At 41.0% G+C, this 19,497-nt stretch overlaps 1 protein-coding gene across 1 annotated transcript in view; it reads left to right on the top strand.

Annotated features, from left to right (window-relative positions):
- Nucleotides 1-16,653, top strand: part of LOC135336410 (death-associated protein kinase 1-like) — a gene marked incomplete in the record, with an annotated part of 19,913 nt that extends 3,260 nt beyond the window's left edge. The window contains 9 exon segments of the mRNA XM_064532173.1: nt 3,756-3,860; nt 3,919-4,020; nt 5,171-5,275; nt 5,333-5,434; nt 7,156-7,260; nt 12,869-15,090; nt 15,167-15,235; nt 15,880-16,217; nt 16,497-16,653. Of these exon segments, the coding sequence (XP_064388243.1) occupies nt 3,756-3,860; nt 3,919-4,020; nt 5,171-5,275; nt 5,333-5,434; nt 7,156-7,260; nt 12,869-15,090; nt 15,167-15,235; nt 15,880-16,217; nt 16,497-16,512 (3,164 nt within the window).
- Between the last annotated feature and the right edge of the window lie 2,844 nt (nt 16,654-19,497).

Genomic DNA, 19,497 nt, shown 5'->3' on the forward strand with positions numbered 1-19,497 from the left:
GATGAACAGCAGTGCCACATGTTGTCTGCGCATGCGCAAAAGAAAAGCAGGCATGTCTCCATGGTAACAGCTGCAACGCGCATGCGCATTTGAGGGACACGCCCATTTTCTGAATTATGTAATCTGATTAAAAAGAAAACTGCCAAGCTGGATAATCGAGGTTCCGGATAATCGAGGGCCGGATAATCGAGGTTCTACTGTACTACTAAAGTATAATTATATCAAGCTCAGGAAAGCTCTGCTTCTCCTGGCTTTTGTCAAGTCATCCCATGCATGGTGGATACCTATAACCACTTGGAGTCTGACAAGTTTTCTGAAGAACAGCAGCGCGGATGACATCAGGTATTGAATGAAATGAAGTTTCTTAGGAACTAGGAATCAAACACTGACAATCATGATCTTTTCAGTCATGCCTTCATACTATACTAAGCTTACTCCTTACTATGTTAGTTTTGACTTTAGTATTTACCATACATGTATATATAGACTCACTAGACTGGCTGCGATTCTGGTATGCATTTTAACTTGACACAACAATGCAAATAAAAATTCAGTACAGCCGCTGTAGCAAGTTTCTTTTTTAAAAAGGTGGCAATGCCACCTATATTAAAGATCCGACTAGAAAAACATTTGCAATGTGAAAAATTGCTAGGATTGGCCAGGGGAACCACAAAAAAGCGTGAAAACAAGAAATCAGACGAGAGCATAACTCCAATCCGTTACAACGTCAATCATGCACATGTACTGGTAGTTTTCCTATATTTTCCCAGCCAATATGCCACGCAATTTTACTGGTGGAGTGATGACCAATCCCTATATATTTATCCATTTTGGAATGTGCGGGCATATAACCATGATGATTTGTGATGAATTGATGTTCCTAATACATGCATGCAGTGTTGAGCACAGGTATACACACAGTCCATCCATGCGTAGTAACATGCATGCACGGACCGTACTGGTGACCTGCATGGATTATTTAATATACTGTGTATTGTACATGTTCATGACGGTGTAACGGATTGGAGTTATGCTCTCGTCTGATTTCTTGTTTCCACGCTTTTTTGTGGTTCCCCTGGCCAATCCTAGCAATTTTTCACATTGCAAATGTTTTTCTAGTCGGATTCCCTTTCTTTTTCAGTACAGTTTACGTATCATGACATGCATAAGTGGAACGTCAAGAGGCAGTACAGAAGTTCAAGAAGAGAAGACAGGACTAATCAGATATCTTCTCGAATATCTCTGGACTAATAATTATAGTAATGGGTAATTATTGCTGGATATGTTGAATTTGTATCAGTATTAAATGACAGCCATTTTAAGAGCATGATATCTAGCCAGTGCATATAGCATGCCTGTCAGAGAAAGGGAGCTAGAGCTGAACAGTGTGATTAAAAGCAACACCTCAGGCTCTGGAAAAGCACTGATTTTAGGCGCACGGTTTATTAGCCACGTGCATGCCTATCTATTATTAATTGGCTACAACGAAATTGCTGAGTCATTAAAAGATGGCGGAATTGTCTAGGTAAGAGAAATAGAGACTGAGAGGTCATCTGCCTTGTGGAAGCAATCGCAAATCTGAAGAAGCACTTTGTAATCCAGGTTGTAGTCGTTTGGAAACCCTGTGCAGAATGTCCTGGAGATGGCTGTACTTGGAGCAAATGCTGGGCAAGAAACTTAACTTACTCACTTACTCACTTACTTAGTCAGTCAGACAAAGAGCGGTGAAAAGTCGAAATAGTACAATTTTTAAAATGACAATATTCATTCATTAAAATGTTCATGGATTATGAAATGAAAGATACAAAGAGAGAAAAGGCTAAATAAACTATCTGTCTAGCCAGTTCCTTGATGTGGCCTTTCCCTGCAGAGATAGAACAGTTTGAACATGAGTCAAAATAATTGAAATATTGCTAAACACGGGCAAACCCACTGCCAATCCTATGTAAAACCTACTGGTTTTACTAGTTTTACTAATATAAACCTTTCAGGTATACTGTTTGCTGGCATTTCATGATGGAGAGGGTAAAAACTCACAACAAGGTTATACAATTTAACCAAACAATGATATGCCTCCAAATTGCATGTATATAATAATACGTATGGTCACGTGATATAACAGCCGGTTCTCATTAATAGCTTCTCTCCCCCCACACTATAAAAGTATTAATGAGAACCGGCTCGGTATCATGAGACTATATCCGATCCTTCAGTTACTTACTACATATATTTACACCCAGGATAAAACAGAGCCGTAGTAGAGTGGTCAGGTTATGAAATGGAAAAATCGGCGCGAACTTTTTTGGACCACGCCCACTTCCGGTATCGCTGGTTACGCCCCTTGTCTACCGACTATACTGCTGGACTAGATTCTGCTTAGCTTTAAAGCTTAGCCCTAACACAAAATAATGTTACAGAACACAACATCTTGATTCTCATCATGATGGAGAAACAGCAAAGTTTTATTTGGCAAGACCACAGAACTGGTTTGCAAATGATGATCGCTTTGGGAACTGCACATTTTGTCCATTATGTGTTTACTGTAGTGACCGACCATTGCCTATTCACCTCGGAAAAAGTGGTCAGGTTGAAACCTGACTAACCTGACTAGACTGGTGGCTACGGCCCTGTAAAAACAACAACAAATGCACGGTATATACAGTAGACTCTCGTTAATCCGGTCACCCTTGGGACCATGCAGCTTGGCCGGAATAGCGAGGTGGCTGCATCTCAGGAAATAGCCGCGGCTTAAAAACGACTTTACCTCGAATCTAATGACTACTTTTGCGGTTCTTGTCTCGAGGATAATGTAGGATAATGAATCATTTTGTTCTCTATTTAAGTGTAATTCAATTTTATTTGCTAAACCACACCCAAAACGTCATATCCGGCCGTAATATACGTATAAAATTACATTGAAAACCTTGTTTGGGACAGACAGCACTGGCCGGTAAACGGAATAGCGAGGTGGCCGTACTTCAGGTCGAGTTTTGTGCAGAAAACATAATTATAGCTAGCATTCCGTGCCAAACCAAATGGCCGGTATATCGAGGTGGCCGCATTTCAGAGAGCCGGAATAGCGAGAGTCTACTGTATACAGGCATTTGAGGCATACCGTTGGAGATTACCTATGCATTTATAAACAATGTGTAGTTCCTATAAATTGGAGAAGTAGTGCTGGGGACCTCACTCGAACCAGGCCAATATTAACCATCAAAATAACCAACCCCAACCTGGCCATCTTGTTTGCGTCCTTTTTGGTATTTGAGTGACTCATCCGACCCTTAGGCTATACTTTCTCCCATTTTTTCACGTACTTGTAGTATGTTTATCTGATAGATAATAAATTATGTATAACATAAGGTTGTGCTTTTCCTTGAGCATTGAGCATCACTCAGTATACACCCGTACATACATAACATGCATGTATACAATTACAGTCGACAAGGCTGGTGACACTCCACTCTCTCTGGCCAACAAACATGGACATTGGGAAGTGGTCAAGTATCTTGCTCAAGAACATCAGTGTTACCTAAAATGTGTGTGCTGCAAACTGTTAACTTTCTCTGAGTGTCCACAATTTGCTTGTATCCATGCACAGTTGCAGTGAATGAGGCTGGAGACACTGCTCTCTCCCTTCAGTGTTCTCGTGGTAACCTGAATATGGTCAAGGCTCTCATCAACAAGCATGTTGATCCAAATAGTAAGTGTTTATCAGTGCTGTTACGTTGTTGATGGTGGTCTTCCACATGCAGAGCCAGCCAACAAGGCTGGTGACACTCCACTCTCTCTGGCCTACAAACATGGACATTGGGAAGTGGTCAAGTATCTTGCTCAAGAACATCAGTGTGACCCCAAATGTGTGTGCTGCAAACTGTTAACATTCTCTGAGTGTCTACAATTTGCTTGTATCCACAGTTGCAGTGAATGAGACTGGAGACACTCCTCTCTCTCTTGAGTGTTCCCGTGGTGACCTGGAGATGGTCATGGCTCTCATCAACAAGCATGTTGATCCAAATAGTAAGTGTTTATCATAGCCTCGATCCCAGGCCGAGTTTTCGCTTTTATAACGGTTAGGCGAACAACTGGGCCTGGTACTAGTTGTCTGCGCATGCGTCAAATTTTCATTGTATATTTGTGGTCGGCAAAAATATTTAATAAATCAATAATAGAAATTTGTACACAGAAAATGCACAGAGTGAGTACACAAAAGATGCACATAGGGAGCTGCTTCACAAAGGCCTGGGGAGTTGCCAGTTGTGCTGTAGCACAATTACAGTGACCCAGGGCAACTTCAGGATGATTGAATGCCTTCAAATTACGTTTCAAAAAGATTTAGCAGGCTGCTGGACTTCTCTGATTCTAGGCCCCAACTCGTAACCCATTGCTTGAGAAAACGTAGATTCTCTTGATGTCTCTGAGCTACCCAGCAACGCTCGAATGAGCAGGTCATACTCCAGTCCTGTGTCTGTGAGTATAGGACAATATTAAAAGAAACCAAAGACGGTAAAACCCTTACCTCAAACTGTCCAGTCTCGTCCGTTAGTATAGCCAAGAGGAGCACTGTTGGGATAGCTGGATATTAGCCATTGCTCCTGTACAGAGAAGTAGACATTTTAAATACGTGTAGATCTATACATATTAAATTTCTCGGTTATAGTGTCATTGTCGACGAGCTGATGATGGCAGCACCAAGTTCTCTAGCTCACACTCTTCACTTGATCCACCATATTAATGATGAAACTATAGTCTACCTACATTCTTGCCAAACATGAACAAGACTTGATAGCATAGCCGGCCATAGGGCCCACACAAAAATATCTGACCTTAACAAGCTTGACAAAGCTTTATACCTCTTCCCTTGTTGTTCAGTCTTCAGAATAAGCTTCAGAGAAGAGAGAAGCTTCAGCTAAGAGCCATTCCAATCGATTCCAATAATGATAAAACGGGAACTGACTTCTAGTACACGATAGTACACGAATATAAATGTCACGAAAGTGAACGAGAATATCCATTCGTCAGAATCTGACGAACGATTGACGCATGCGCAGACAACTAGTACCAGGCCCAGTTGTTCGCCTAACCGTTATAAAAGCGAAAACTCGGCCTGGGATCGAGGCTAGTGTTTATCAGTGCTGTTACGTTGTTGATGGTGGTCTTCCACATGCAGAGCCAGCCAACAAGGCTGGTGACACTCCACTCTCTCTTGCCTACAAACGTGGACATTGGGAAGTGGTCAAGTATCTTGCTCAAGAACATCAGTGTGACCCCAAATGTGTGTGCTGAAACTGTTAACATTCTCTGAGTGTCCACAATTTGTTTGTATCCACAGTTGCAGTGAATGAGACTGGAGACACTCCTCTCTCTCTTGAGTGTTCCCGTGGTGACCTGGAGATGGTCATGGCTCTCATCAACAAGCATGTTGATCCAAATAGTAAGAGTTTATCAGTTGCTCTTGGCTGGTACAATTTCCGGTATGCACAGTTGAGAGACAACAACGAGGCTAATGAATAATTATCATGCCAACAGAGCTGTCTGTAATCAGTGGACTGGACTACTGGACTATACTGGACTGGACTGGAATACTGGACTAACTTTGACCTGACATAACAAGACCACAATGACAAAATGATTGTAAACAATGATTATAAAGAACATAAAACACATACTTTTGCCCCATAAATATCTAGCTATACATTACAAACATATACCTGGTACAAACATACCCAATAATTAAGAACACATTAATAAGCAGCATTCTTACTTGCACGACAATTGAACTGTTGTTTATAGGCTCAAAGTAGGGGAAATTACACAAACACGGAAACGTTACAGGTAGATCTACAGTGAGTAAACATTTCCCAGGTGTGTCTCTAAACATTTTATGCCCTTTTTTCAAACCCCTTCTGAAACAGCACTCAGTTGTACAGGAACATCCTTTGTATCTACTACGACCGGATCTGATACAAATAGCGGGGCAGATGCTCATCCGTCTTGTTTGTAGTTTAAGTGTGTATGTGCAACGGCTTCATGGAAAGTACGACAGGAGTATGCACACAGAGCATGCACATATATAGACTCGATTTTCGTACACTATGAAAAATGGCGAATATTCACTCTCCACGGCTCAACAGAAAAGCAGACACGCTTTATCGAAAGTGTTTACAATCAATGTACCATTTTCAATTTAACCTACGTTTGAGCCTAAAAACAACAGTTCTATATATAGATGCTCCAATTGTGGTTCAATTAAGCAAGAATGCATCATGGTCCCAACCAGCTTGTCCTCCTATACAGAAAGCTAAACATACTCTTCATCATCATGCAAACCTAAAGACAAGCATTATAATTAATTGTTCTTGCCACAGTAGGTGTTTTGTAATGTAGCTAGATGTACATGTGTTAAGTTTTTACAATCATTTGTCATTGTGGTCTTATTATGAGGAAAAGGAATGTAATTGGTGTTGCAATAGTCAGGTCAAAGTCCAGTGTCAAAGTCCAGTCCAGTCCAGTCCACTGATTACAGACAGCCATGCCAACAGTTGAACTATTTGTATGGTTATAAACACACAAAGCAATTATATTGCAGTGAAATAATGATAATGGCATGTTGCACTGTGTGTAAATGCAGTATAGATGAATTCTGCTTTTTGACATGCCCCACCATCCCAACAATTGGTCCTTTTATAGGCTCCTTCCATTTCAACTAGTTGTGGGAAGCAAAACTAATTATTTACTATATAGAATTCAGCAAAACTAACGAATTCACTCAAAACAGTTGTCTATTGTTATAGAAAAAACTTGACCAGTTTGACGTCATTATACAGTGGCGGATCTAGGGGGGAGATAAGAAGAGTTTGATGTCATTGATTGGGCAACAAGTTAGTTATTGCCCTCTGGATCTCACTCAAGACACAAGATAGAGTTATTTTGAGTTCAAAATTATTTGTTGCCCATATCATTGTTAGTCTTGGGGCCAGACCTTTTCTCAGAGGGGGGAGGGAAGAGAGGAGAAAAGGTCTGGAGACTCTTGCAGCATTTTCGTGTGCTCTTGGAATGACAGATTTTTTAAAGAAGGAATAGATCCTGATGTAGCAATGCTCTCATATTTAATTTAAGTAGTATTTACCGATCAATAACGATGGTCTTCCACAGAGCCAGTCAACAAGGCTGGTGACACCCCACTCTCTCTGGCCTACAATGGTGGACACTGGGAAGTGGTCAAGTATCTCGCCATCACTCATCAGTGCGATACAAAAAGTAACGTTTCAAGTTTGTTATTAAATTATGCGATTTATGCGTATGCTAATGGCTTCATAAAATTACAATGTATACCCAAGTACTTGTATGACATCGTTTCCAGATCGCACAATTTAGATGTGTCAAATTTTCTTTGGATTCAGCTCATTCCCAAAAGTTTTCACTCATAAACTTTACATTAATACAGTAGAAGGGCTGGGTCAGATTAGGCTCTTCTTCCTGGATCTTAGCCAAAGACACTAGATGGAGTTATTTGAATAAATGTACAGTGTATCTGTTTGCCATAATTATGCCTCGGTGCGCATGCTCAAAATGGAAAAGAAAGAGTCTGGCGTCGTCACGTGGGTTAAATTTTGCTTACATAATTGGGGCGAACCCTGAGGCGAGTCCCATAGTTTTGAGTACTGTAGAGAAAAGCTCAGCCACCGGATATCCGTCTGAATGAATGTCTGAATGTCTGTCTGTCTGTCTGTCTGTCTATGTGTCTGTTTGTCTGTCGCTTGAAGCTTTTTAGCATGACGATCGTTGCTCCATTTACACGCTTTTTAGCTTGACAATCTGTTTGTCTCGTAGTTCAAAGCTTTTTAGCGTGACGATCGCTGCAATTCTACTCAAACTTGATACAGTACAGCTCAACAACTAAGGCAGTAAGGCAATGGTGTTGGGGTATCAAACACACCATCTGCTGGCAAGACTAAGGGAAGTTTGACAACAAAAAGGAGCTAATGAGACAGAAGCTCAGCTCGTCTGTCGTCTGTCTGAAGAGGAAGAGAGAACAGTTAGAGAGACCTTTAATACGAAACAGTAACATGAAACTGATACAGCTCAACAACTAAGGGAATGGCGTTCCCTACGCCATATCAACAACTAAGGGAATGGCGTTCCCTACGCCATATCAAAGTGTACAATTTGTAAGGTGATCGTTTTTAACAACAATCATGGTCGATCCATTACCCATGCACTCATTATGCCTCGAGGCATAGCTGCACGAGGGATACGTGACTAGCTAGACTGTGTGTGTGTACGTGTGTCTGTGTGTGCATAGATAGTAGAGGGGAGGGATTGGAAACATCACAGGTGACCAATTATTGCCCTAGAGAATTCTGACACCATGCGTGTTGCATTCCGCAAGTATTGATTGCGATTGATTGCGAGCCAGATGCAAAGACAAAAGAGAAGAAAGTGAAGAAAACTGCAGTAAGCACTGGCAAAGCTAGTCTGTATGTACATTATCCATAGTAAATGTATGGTTTACATCATTTACTTAATTTATTTGATCATCAGAGCTCCACGTTACACTATTTTACATGTATTTAGCTAAGAATTGGTAAGTAAGAAACTTTGTGGGGGGATATCTTGAGCTAGGAAGTAGTCATGGTTGCTTGAGAGTGATCAGAGTGTAGAGGGAGCATTGAAATATGCAGTAGGCATAGCCAAGTTGAGCATCATGCTGTTTAATGTTGAATATTTGCTTTAAGTGTGAAAACAAGGATTAAAAAGTAACTTGTTTTGCGGGGGAGCTACTGGTTAACAATAAATTGTACATCACTATTGTTTAGTTCTACATGTTGCTTAATGGTCCCGATGTGCCGTAAGAAAAGATTTTCCTTGCTAACCTTTATCGTTTTGGCTACTAATTCAAACTTACCCATACATTTTTTCCCAGGGGTACTCAGAAAATCTGAAAATCTGGCAAGACCCTTTTGTATGCCAACCGCAGAGAGGAGGGATACATGATAACCCCACTGTTTAAATATGCATTATGATAAGTAAATTATTTTGCAAGAGCTAAACAGTGACCGATGACGAGAATACACCATTGCCTAAAAGGGCGTCAGACTCGTAAAAATTATGTTTTGTGTTTGTAAACATTTTTATGTAAAACATCAAAATTGTGTGATTGTGTGAAAGTCATAATGTTATGAAGCAGTCTATAATAATAAACAGTGCCTAGTACTAGTACCATAAAAATAAATAATTATCGAGTTCCTAGATTTAGTTTCTTTGTAAATGCATGCCTTGTTATTTTCAAGGCTTGTTGAGGATGTGTAATCTCCACTCAAGTATTTGCAAAGAGAAAAGTGTCAGTCATTCGGATGTACAGCAGTAACCAGAGCAACTAGTCTATAATAGCAGCTTAGCTATTTATTATTTTTCCCCAACCAGCAATCTCCTCCCATTAAATTAACTTCCTGTCAATTTCCGGTGCAAAACGCATGGACCGCGTGAAATCCCTGTGTTTCCAATCCCTCTCCTCTACTATCTATGGAGTGTATCTGTTCCAACTGTAACTGCATACTCAACGGTTGCAATGCGACGAAAACTAACAGCTTCAAAATAATCGAAATCCAAAAGAACGTGGCTAGACGCCTATAGAAGCTGTTAGCTTTCGTCGCATTGCAACCGTTGAGCAGTTACAGCTGGAACAGACACACACACACACACACACACACAGTCAGCTTTACCGTATCCCTCGTGCGGCTACGCCTCGAGGCATAATAATGCAATGTCAGCCCAAAAAAAGGACTTTGACCTCAAATAATGGCTGACATCAGCAATAATGACTTAATTGAGGAGGTGAGCAAAACCTTGTTGGGCGGAGCCCGACCGTCCCTGACGGGAGGTCGAGTTTCAAACCTATGTCAGGATTTGTCTTACTGAATTATGTAACACGCTGATAAGCAGCTATGAATAATAATTTTATTCTATGAATAATTATTATTATTCTGAAGTGGGTGTTAACTAATTTTATCTTGCTTGAGGTTGCGCAACCGGACGTGACACAGACCACAGTAGAAATGCTGCAATTTGATTGGGCTGCAACTATAGTTGCAGCAAAGACAAATCCTGACATAGGCTTGAAACCCTACCTCCCGTCAGGGACGGTCGGGCTCCGCCCAACTAAGCAAAACCGAGGAGGTCGAGGGAGGTTGATCTGAAACAAGTATGCAACTAAACAGTGGCCTAAAGCTTCTTTCTCGAGTTATGGCTAGTTTGACTCACATTGAAGGCTGTTGCAGTCTCTTCAGAATCTTTCATAGCACATCTGTTCGCACACTGTTAGCCTTGCACTAGAGATGTCAGACCGGAAGTAGTGCGTGGGCGGATTACCGCAATGGTAGGAAATAGGACCAGAAAGTGAGTGAACAAGAAGGGCTATCCGCAAGCTCTGGAAGAGTGTAGCAAAAAACAGCTGCTCCCAGGGGTAAAAAATAGCGTAGAATTTGATTTTTATAACAGTTTTTTGTGATTTTAGCATTTGATGCTTGTTCTGTGTGTGATTTTTTCATAAAGGTAATCATCATTGTCAACCAAACATGAAAATGAACAAAAACACAAGTGAGCATGTGTTTCATCTCTAACTCTCTCTAGATTATGCAAAAAATTGCTTCAATAAGCTTTCATTTCTTGCGGAATCACATATTGCATAGATTGCCAATCTATGCAATCTGAATGGTGGGTGGAGTTGAGAATGGAAATGCAGTCAAATCAAGCCAAGTGTATCAATAGCTTCTTACAAAGTAATTACTGAAAGCCTCTGTTGAAAAGAAACAAGAAAGATTGGAGAGAATTCCAGAGACAATCTACAAAACTATCAAATTGCAAGAACCGATTCAATTTGCACACGAAACAAGACAGGAGTAATCTACTGGAAGCTGTCAACAGAGTTGCATCATAGATCTATAGTTGCATGGCCTTAAATCTACATCACACTATAAACGATTTATTTAGACCAAATGAAATTGATAGAAAAGTTGCTTAAAGATCAAGAAACAGATACAAGTGTAAGGTGGACATTGATAAGAGGTCTGACACATGATACAATATACTGTACGAAAGAAAAGATAGCATGGTTACTTTATATCTAAAAGAACACTCTGAAGTCTGAAGCAGGAGACATCATACTATTATAGGGACATTATACAGTACAGACACATTATGAACTTCATAATAGATATCAAATTGTTACAATGTTAACTCCTGAGTCCTGAGTCCATTTTATACTTTTTTAAAAGAGAATAGACCAAGCGGTTCAGCAGATATGCTAATTTTAAGATCATTTCCGGTATTAACGACAAATTTCATAAGTCCCGCCCAAGTACATTACAAATGTTTGGTACGAAAATTGTCCTGACTAGTGTTCTTCAAAACGCTAGTATCTCTGCATTCGCTTGACCAAATCCAGTGCTGCATGCAGTAAAGCACATTGCAAATTATTTGCCTCTTCTATAACACTCTAATACTTTTAAGCGAAAACAAAAACATGGCAAGAGGCATTAGCAAGCGCACGCTTGCAACACTCGTTGAGGAACAGTAGTCATATACAATACTTTGACGCATAATTATAGTAAAGCGCAATTTTTCGCCTGTGTTTTGGCGTGCCCCTTGCCAAACGCGTATGGAAGGGATCTGCGCAAAAGCCCCCCTTTCAAACCCCTCACCTTGCTTCGGCACTTTTAAAATTTCAGCACCCCCTCGAGACGTCATTTAGCAGTTAACTGAGGGTGTACGCTACAGTTTGTACCAACCTCATCATGTCCTGATATAGGTGTCGCTCTGCAGTTCTAGATTGGGTTACCAATGGGGAAAAAGGGGCCAAATTGAGGTCATAGGTGAGAGCTTGTTGCAGAAATCTCATTTTTATGATTTTTCAAGTGGAAGAATTGTGTTAATCATTATTTTACCTGCAGAATATTTCCCGCTATATTTCAATTTCTGCTACCTCGTTCTATTCACGTGCAGATTTCTGCAACAAGCTGTCAATCATACACTGACTTAAATTTTGGCCTCTTTTTTCCCCATTGGTAACACGATCCAACCACATGCACCCAACACGTACCCTAGTGAAATCCTTCCCATTTTCCACATAATAGTCGGGAGTGTGCAGGGGATTCTTGATGTTTTCGGCGGCCTCAAAGTATACTCTTCGAACTGCAGGACTACACCTATATCAGGGCATGATGAGGTGGTACTAAACTAGTGTACACCCTCACCTACCCGCTAAATGATGTTTCGGTGGGTGCTGAAACTTTAAAAGTGCCTAATCTGTTGTTCAATAGCTTAATAATAATAGCAACTGCACAAAAGAACCGAACACGAGGACTAAAATAAGATAGTTAACAACTATAAATAGAGCAACACTAAAATAGAACAGTATCACATGATGTCCAAACTATGTAGTTGTCATTTCATTACATAATCAAGTCGAGGAGCATGGGGCCCTTCGAACTCCAGTTAAGGGGAGCCACCTTAAGATCCCTCCATATACGTTTTGGTGAGGGGCGCGCCAAAACATTGGAGAAAATTTACATGCGTCGATTTTAGCAAGTTTGTGCGCTTTCTGTGACATGTTGATGGACGCAGTGCAGGGAACGCGTTTATGACTCAATATATAATTATACACAGTAAAAACAGATAATTATGTTATAATAACATAAAATATCTCAAATAAAATGCATCATTTGAAATTTAATGTATAGCCTGTCATTTTAACACTAAAATATGATGATGCATCCCATATAACATATGTGTTTTTGCTGTGTAGCCAATAGCAGGTAAAGGTTAACTAACCTAATTACTAATGTATATTTACCTTATCGTATTATAGGTTTCCTCTTACAAGCGGTAAAGCAAAAATATAAAGTAGAGTTTCTACTGGTAGAATGCCACAGTGATCCGAATGTGACTGACAAAAAAGGCAAGACACCTCTCGATTTGTCCAACGATCCTACCATCATAAAGCTCCTCTTGAAACACGGAGCCAAGGCTGCCAACATCTACAAGAAACACAGCAGGCTCATCGGAAAGCTCTCCTCCGAGCAACCCCCACACCTTCCTCTGTCTGTGCTCATCATTGGCGATGGTGGCGTGGGGAAGAGCACTCTGTTGAAGTCCATTCTGAGCCCAAAAGGGTTTTGGTCTAAACTACTGAAGAGGAGACCCGTAGATGGTGTCGATGCGAGGACAGTGGGGATCATACCGTACGAAATATACACCAAAGAGTTTGGAAAAATAATTTACTTTGATTTTGCTGGCCAGAAAGAGTTTTACACGAGCCACTGTGCCATTCTTGAGAATGCTGTTCAAACCTCACCACCCATCATTATCCTCTGTGCTAAGCTTGTAGAAAGTGAGCATGCAATTATTGATTCCATGTATCGTTGGTTGACCCTCGTCCAAAACCAGTGCACCAATCTAAAAGGCAAAGCACACGTGATAGTAGTTGGTAGTCATGCTGACAAAGTTAAGGAAATGAGAGAAGATCCACGAGCCAAAGAGAACATCTTTGCTCCGATTATCACGAAATTCCCAAAATTTGAGTTCACAGGGTTCATTCCAATGGATTGCCGTTTTGCTGATTCGAATGACATGAATATCGTGAGAAAACAGATCCAGAAAAGCTCTGCTATTCTCCGCTCTCCAGAAACCATCAGCCTGAATGCTCACACATTTTACATCTACCTTGCTGAGAATTTCCAAGAAGAACTTGCAGTTTCATTGAAAGTTGTTCAACAACGAATACACAGCGATCTAGACCAAACACACGAGTCAGAAAAAATGGCTGACATTCTTTCTTTCATTCCGACCACCCTCAGCCGTCTTATTGATATCTGTGACCAGCTAAGCAAATTGGGACTTCTGTTGTTTCTTCACAACAATTCCTCATATGAAAATTCCTTTCTGATCTGTGACTCTAAAACATTGCTCTCTGATGTCACTGGGACAGTGTTTGCTCCTGAGCACTTCCGCCAGCACTGCAAACTCGCCTCAAGCACTGGAGTGGTGCCTTTGTCTAAGTTTCTTGAAACTTTCAGAAATTACGACATTGAAATGCTAATCGCTTTCATGACACATTTAGAACTGTGCTTTGAGATTAAAGACAAGCAAGTCTTGGATTACATTCACAAGGTGGAGCCAAAACTAACCGACACTCGCTATCTCTTTTTTCCCGGGCTCATCAGGATAGAAACTCCCGAGCGTGTGTGGGAGGAAGACACTTCCATGAGCTACCACTTTGGTTGGATACTCCAAACCTCTCAGGATACAGATTTTTTCGATCCTCGCTGCCTTCAAGTACTCATTTTGAGGATAGTGTTCACCTTCCGCCTTGCCCCTGCTCTGAGAGTACAGCATGATGTCCCTTCCCTGCAGAAATTCTGCTCCGTGTGGAAGAGTGGGATCTGCTGGTGCAATGATGATGGGATCACTACACACCTTGAGCTTTGTAACAACAAATCTTTCACTATTAAAATACGAGCCGAAGTTCTTACACCTGAGGGCCTTGCCAATCGCTCCGAGGTAGTCAACAAAGTTCTCGAAACGGTGAAAGATGTTTGTCCCAATATTGTAGTTGTGGAATCACTGATCAATCCACTAGAAGTTGTCAGTCATCCTCTACAACCTTCCTCAGAGCTCATGCTGTTTAGTGTTAGAGATCTTGCTGCCGCTGTCAGCTCTCAAAAAGAAGCTGTGAAATCCGTTCATCAAGCTCTTTCGCTGAAACGACTTCTCCAGTTTGAGCCGTATGCTGGTTTGGACCAAAATACTCTACTGTGTATTCACAGTGACAAGAATGTCATGAAAGATGAACAGATTTCAAATGCCTTTGTTTCTAATTTTGCTACACAAATTTCCGATCCAAACAGTATTCTGGTGTACAGAAGAATCCTGAGCCAATCTCGAGCTTCTAGTGTCAATATTCAGTCGGTCAGTCCCAGACAGGAGGTGATTCAGGCCCTTGAGATGTGGAGGAGTGAGACTGAGGGAACTTACAGCTGTCTGAGGGAGACTCTCAACAAGCACAGCGTCTTCACTGGGAGAAACCCTCTTGTGAGTGGACTATAACTATCTACTTTCATGAATATATATGTCTACACTGTACTGCTAATTATGCATGCACATACAGGACCTAGCTGGTGTGGCTCATGATGATATTGATCCCTCTGTGTTTAGTATCAATGGTGATGAGCAAAAGGTGCGTTGTTTGTATTAAATATACTGTACTCTACCGAGATTACGTCCACGTCCAAAATTACGCCCACCCCACTTTTTAGTGAAAGTTTCTCTATAGGCTAATTTTCCTCGAGAGTACGCCATGCATTCGTCAGTGAGCAGTTGTCAAGAAAAGGTTTAGCAGTTTCTTGTTTAGATAGCTAGATATAGTTAGATCCTTTGTCCTATTATAAGAGAAAAGGACAATCGTCTCTGAATCTCTGTTGAAGGGTTAGTGACTAACATGCAGTGACAAGGAACAACCTCCTGATACTACTTGTCTACTTTTCTTTATACCTAGCTACTTTACCCATCATTACCATTGTTGTGATATCCAAGAGCTGGCAGGCCTCAAATGCAGACAGAAAAGACTTAATGAGTGGGCGTAATTTCAAAGTAAACACATGGGTAGGCTTATTTTCGAGACAAAACTAATGTTTTTGAAATTAAGCCCATCCCACCTGTAGCTGCTTTGTAGCATGCATAATCTCGGTAGAAGTGTACAAAATCTATTTTAGGGTAAGTTACTAAATTACTTATAATGCATATACGTTGTTTTAGAGTTTACCCCAGACCACAAGTTGGTTGGTTAAGTGCTTAATTTTCCTCAACATGTTATGTGTATAGGATTCAGGGATTACCAGTCTCCATGAGTTGATGGTCAAGCATGGAGTCACTGACGAGCAGTTGGATCGAGAGATTGTACAAGACGACCTTGCTCCAGTAGCTATGCACTTTGATGATGTGGAGCTCTACCTCAATCCACTGAAGTTGACTGACAATGAACAAGCTGACGTGAGGCGAGAGACTTATTTAAGTAGAAGCAATCAAGTGGCAGTGATCAACAGTTTGTCAATCTGGAGAAGTCACGAACCCAGCGAAGCAACCTTTAGAGCACTGATTAGTATATTATTCGATCTGGGGAAGGAAGAGATTATTACTAAGATCTGCCAGTACTTGAAAAGGTAGTATGTTCGCAGTTAAATGCACAGAACACTTAATCTAGGGTGGTTCTCTCCAATTTGAAAGTTCAGCAGCAGCTCAGTTCTAACTTGAAGAAAATCTAGATCTACGTCCAAGTGGAGAGTACACTTAATCACTACAGTTGTGGTTTACCACTTGATCACTTACTTCCTCTAACAGTGTACATGTTGTATACAGTGTGCTATATGATTTCCAGCTTTGATTTATACCCGAAATCATGTGTACTGCTTGAATCACTAGTATACCTTCTTTACATGCAGACCCAGTGATCTATGAGTGCTGAGAGTGACTGACTGTAAAGCTAGAGCTATGTGTAGGACTCTTGTACTGAATTGAACACACAGTAGCTATATATTCTTGTTATTGTGTGTGTGTGATTTTTCCCAATGTGAGTCATGGCTAATCTAATCTTTTTAACTCTTGTTGCGTTAATGATCTTTACCCAAGTAATTACCTACAACTCTTCTCTTGTGGGGGGTAAGAGGTCAGAGAGTATCCAAAGAAGTGGCAGTGATCAACCATACTCTGATAGATTTGTAGCTATTACTATATTAACATGTATTTAGACACTTCTCATGTGGTGTGCATGCAGTCAGAAGTGCATGCATGCTAAGAGCGAAATTTACTGTATATAGTGTGACTCCTCTTCACAGGTTGGTGGTGACAGTTAAGTCCATACTCAAAGCGGTAAATTCACTGTTAAATCATAATAATATCATCATCAGCAGGTGGTGATCAACGTACACTGAAGCAGTCAAGTCGGTACCCAAAGAGGTAAAGTCACTGCATGTTGAATTATATACTTGGTGTATTTGAGAGTGTATAGTGATTAAAATGATGCTGCTTGCCTCCCACCATGCACATGATGTGTGAGAGGTGTGGTTATATATAGTGGAACCTCCATAAAACGGACACCATAACTGCTTCTTTGAAGCTTTGAAAAGGCTGTAGGGACAAGCTACAGCTAGGTTTTCAGGATTGTGCAAAATAATGCTATCTCAGCAATAATTTTCTGCTAATTATGGGTGTGGCTGTCCGTTCTGGGAGGTTATTTTCCATTGCTAAAGCTTGTTGGGGACTAGAAAGCTGCTCGTTATACGGATTAGAGAGGTGGTCGCTCCTGAGAGGTTTGCTTTACATTGAAGTTATTGTAGTTTCATTCCGGACCTGAGCTTTTGGCCGTTATATAGCGTGTGTTTGCACTTCGGAGGTGGTCGTTAATGCAGGTTCCATTGTACTAGCTGGTTCAGACTAATGAAGGTGCAAAAAAAATCCTTATTATATGCAATAACTTACAGAGATCTAGTGAAGTTGTTACTAGAACTGAGAAAAGAGAAGAATATAGCTGAACAAATCTGGCAGCACTAGACTTACTAGTCTCCATTTTGTACAGGAGGTGCATGTGAGAGGTGTGGTTACTGGTTCGCACTAAGTAACTGATTGTACAGGTGTTGAACTATACAGGGCCTTCACTCTCAGAACAAGTGCGCCTGAGATCGAGACTGGTACGACAGGCGCGAGGGGGGAGGGCGATCAGTATAATTATGTGTCCATACTGCATATGTGCTCCTGGCCCACATTAAAACTTATAAGCATGCGCAGAAATTCAACGCGACTATATCTTTCGAATGTATACATTAATTCACAGATATTTTATATCAGTGACCAACATCACACAAATGAAATGATGAAAATAATGTGTATGTGTGAGGAGAGCTGCATTCAGTAACTGGCACTGCATAGACTGTAAAGACCATAGAAGACTGTATTGGTGTATTTTGAGAATGCACTGTCACATAATGTTACCGCTGTTGCGCTGTTAATGGGGTCCTAAAATATTAAAATTCTAGGCCCGGGGGGGCCCAATCTCATGGGGGGCCTAAAATTTTATGACACCGGTACTATAGATTGCTCTGGACTACAAACTACAACATTATACATTGTATTGTCATTTGTTGCATTTTGAGTGGGCAGATCAAAGGAAACACTGTGCCAATATCTGCCATATGGCACAGGTCAAGCCTTGAACTGTGCCACTATCTAGATACTGGCATATAGTATGGCTGAAGTTACCTAAAGCCCAGTGGTAGGCAGAAAACGTTTTTCATGCGTCTGGAGCATTCCACAGCCACCACAAGTAGTTGAAACTAGTTGTCCTATAAAAGGAGTGATGTGTACACAGAAAGGAATGCACAAGGAATGCAGTTGTTACACAGCTCACTGGTGTGCATGGGATATATTGGCTCAGTAGTGCCTTTGCCCTCGAGGCCTGCGGCCCTCGGGCCTAAGTCACTACTGAGCCAATATATCCCATGTGGCACTCATGCATGTGTCACAACTATAACTTACAAGAAAAAAAATTATTGTAGCTAGATGCTGTCTAGTAACATAATAACAGAACTAGAATGGAAGAGAGAAGCTCTAGAGTATTTTTTGGCTTTGTTTGAGAGTAGTATATAGGAGCCGCTCGTTTCTTGGGCAGTGTGCTGTACTTTTTTGCTGCAAGGAGGCTGCATGGGGGAGGAGCTGGATGTATGGAAGTGCTGGGGTTCTAGCTTTGGCTTCTTCCTTTGGCTTTGTTCAAGAGTAGTAGAGGAGCCGCTCGTTTGCTGTGCTTGTTTGCTGCAAATTCTTGCTTAGATGTCTTCCTTTCGCTTTGTGAGAGTAGTACGAGCCGCTTGTTTCTTGGAAAGTGTTGTTTGCTGCAAAACTGGTGGAGGAGCTGGATGTTTCCATTTTGTGGGTGGAGCTAGGTCCAGGACTATAATTTTATAAACTGAGGTGGAGGAACATGGTTGACTAGTGTCTAATTTGAGTGAATAAGGTTTCAGTTAATGATTCATAACTGCTTGAAAATTCAAAACCCCTGCAGATCCCAATGCTCCAAACACCAGAGGAAGCAGATTTGCTCTTGCCTTCATTATATTCATATAATTATATTTATTCAGAATCAATTATATCTCGTTGCTACGTTGTTGCCAAGTTCAATATGCAGCATAATGCACTGACCGCAAAGTCATAATGCACTAACCACAAAACGCCCCTCCGGCATTAGACAGACAATTAAATTAAGCAGACAATTATTGTATCATGAGAAATAACAAGTATATATCAAAGTAAGTCCAGCCATGCATGCAGGAATGTTCAGCTCTACTGGAGTTTCTTTGCAACCATGCAGGTTTTAAAATTGTCCAAGGTTCATTTTGTGGAAGATTCTGTGTTCCTACACCTAGTCCTCGACTTTGTGATGCATGTCAATTC

Source organism: Halichondria panicea, chromosome 5 (genome assembly GCF_963675165.1).
Source record: "Halichondria panicea chromosome 5, odHalPani1.1, whole genome shotgun sequence".
Lineage (NCBI taxonomy): Eukaryota > Metazoa > Porifera > Demospongiae > Suberitida > Halichondriidae > Halichondria > Halichondria panicea.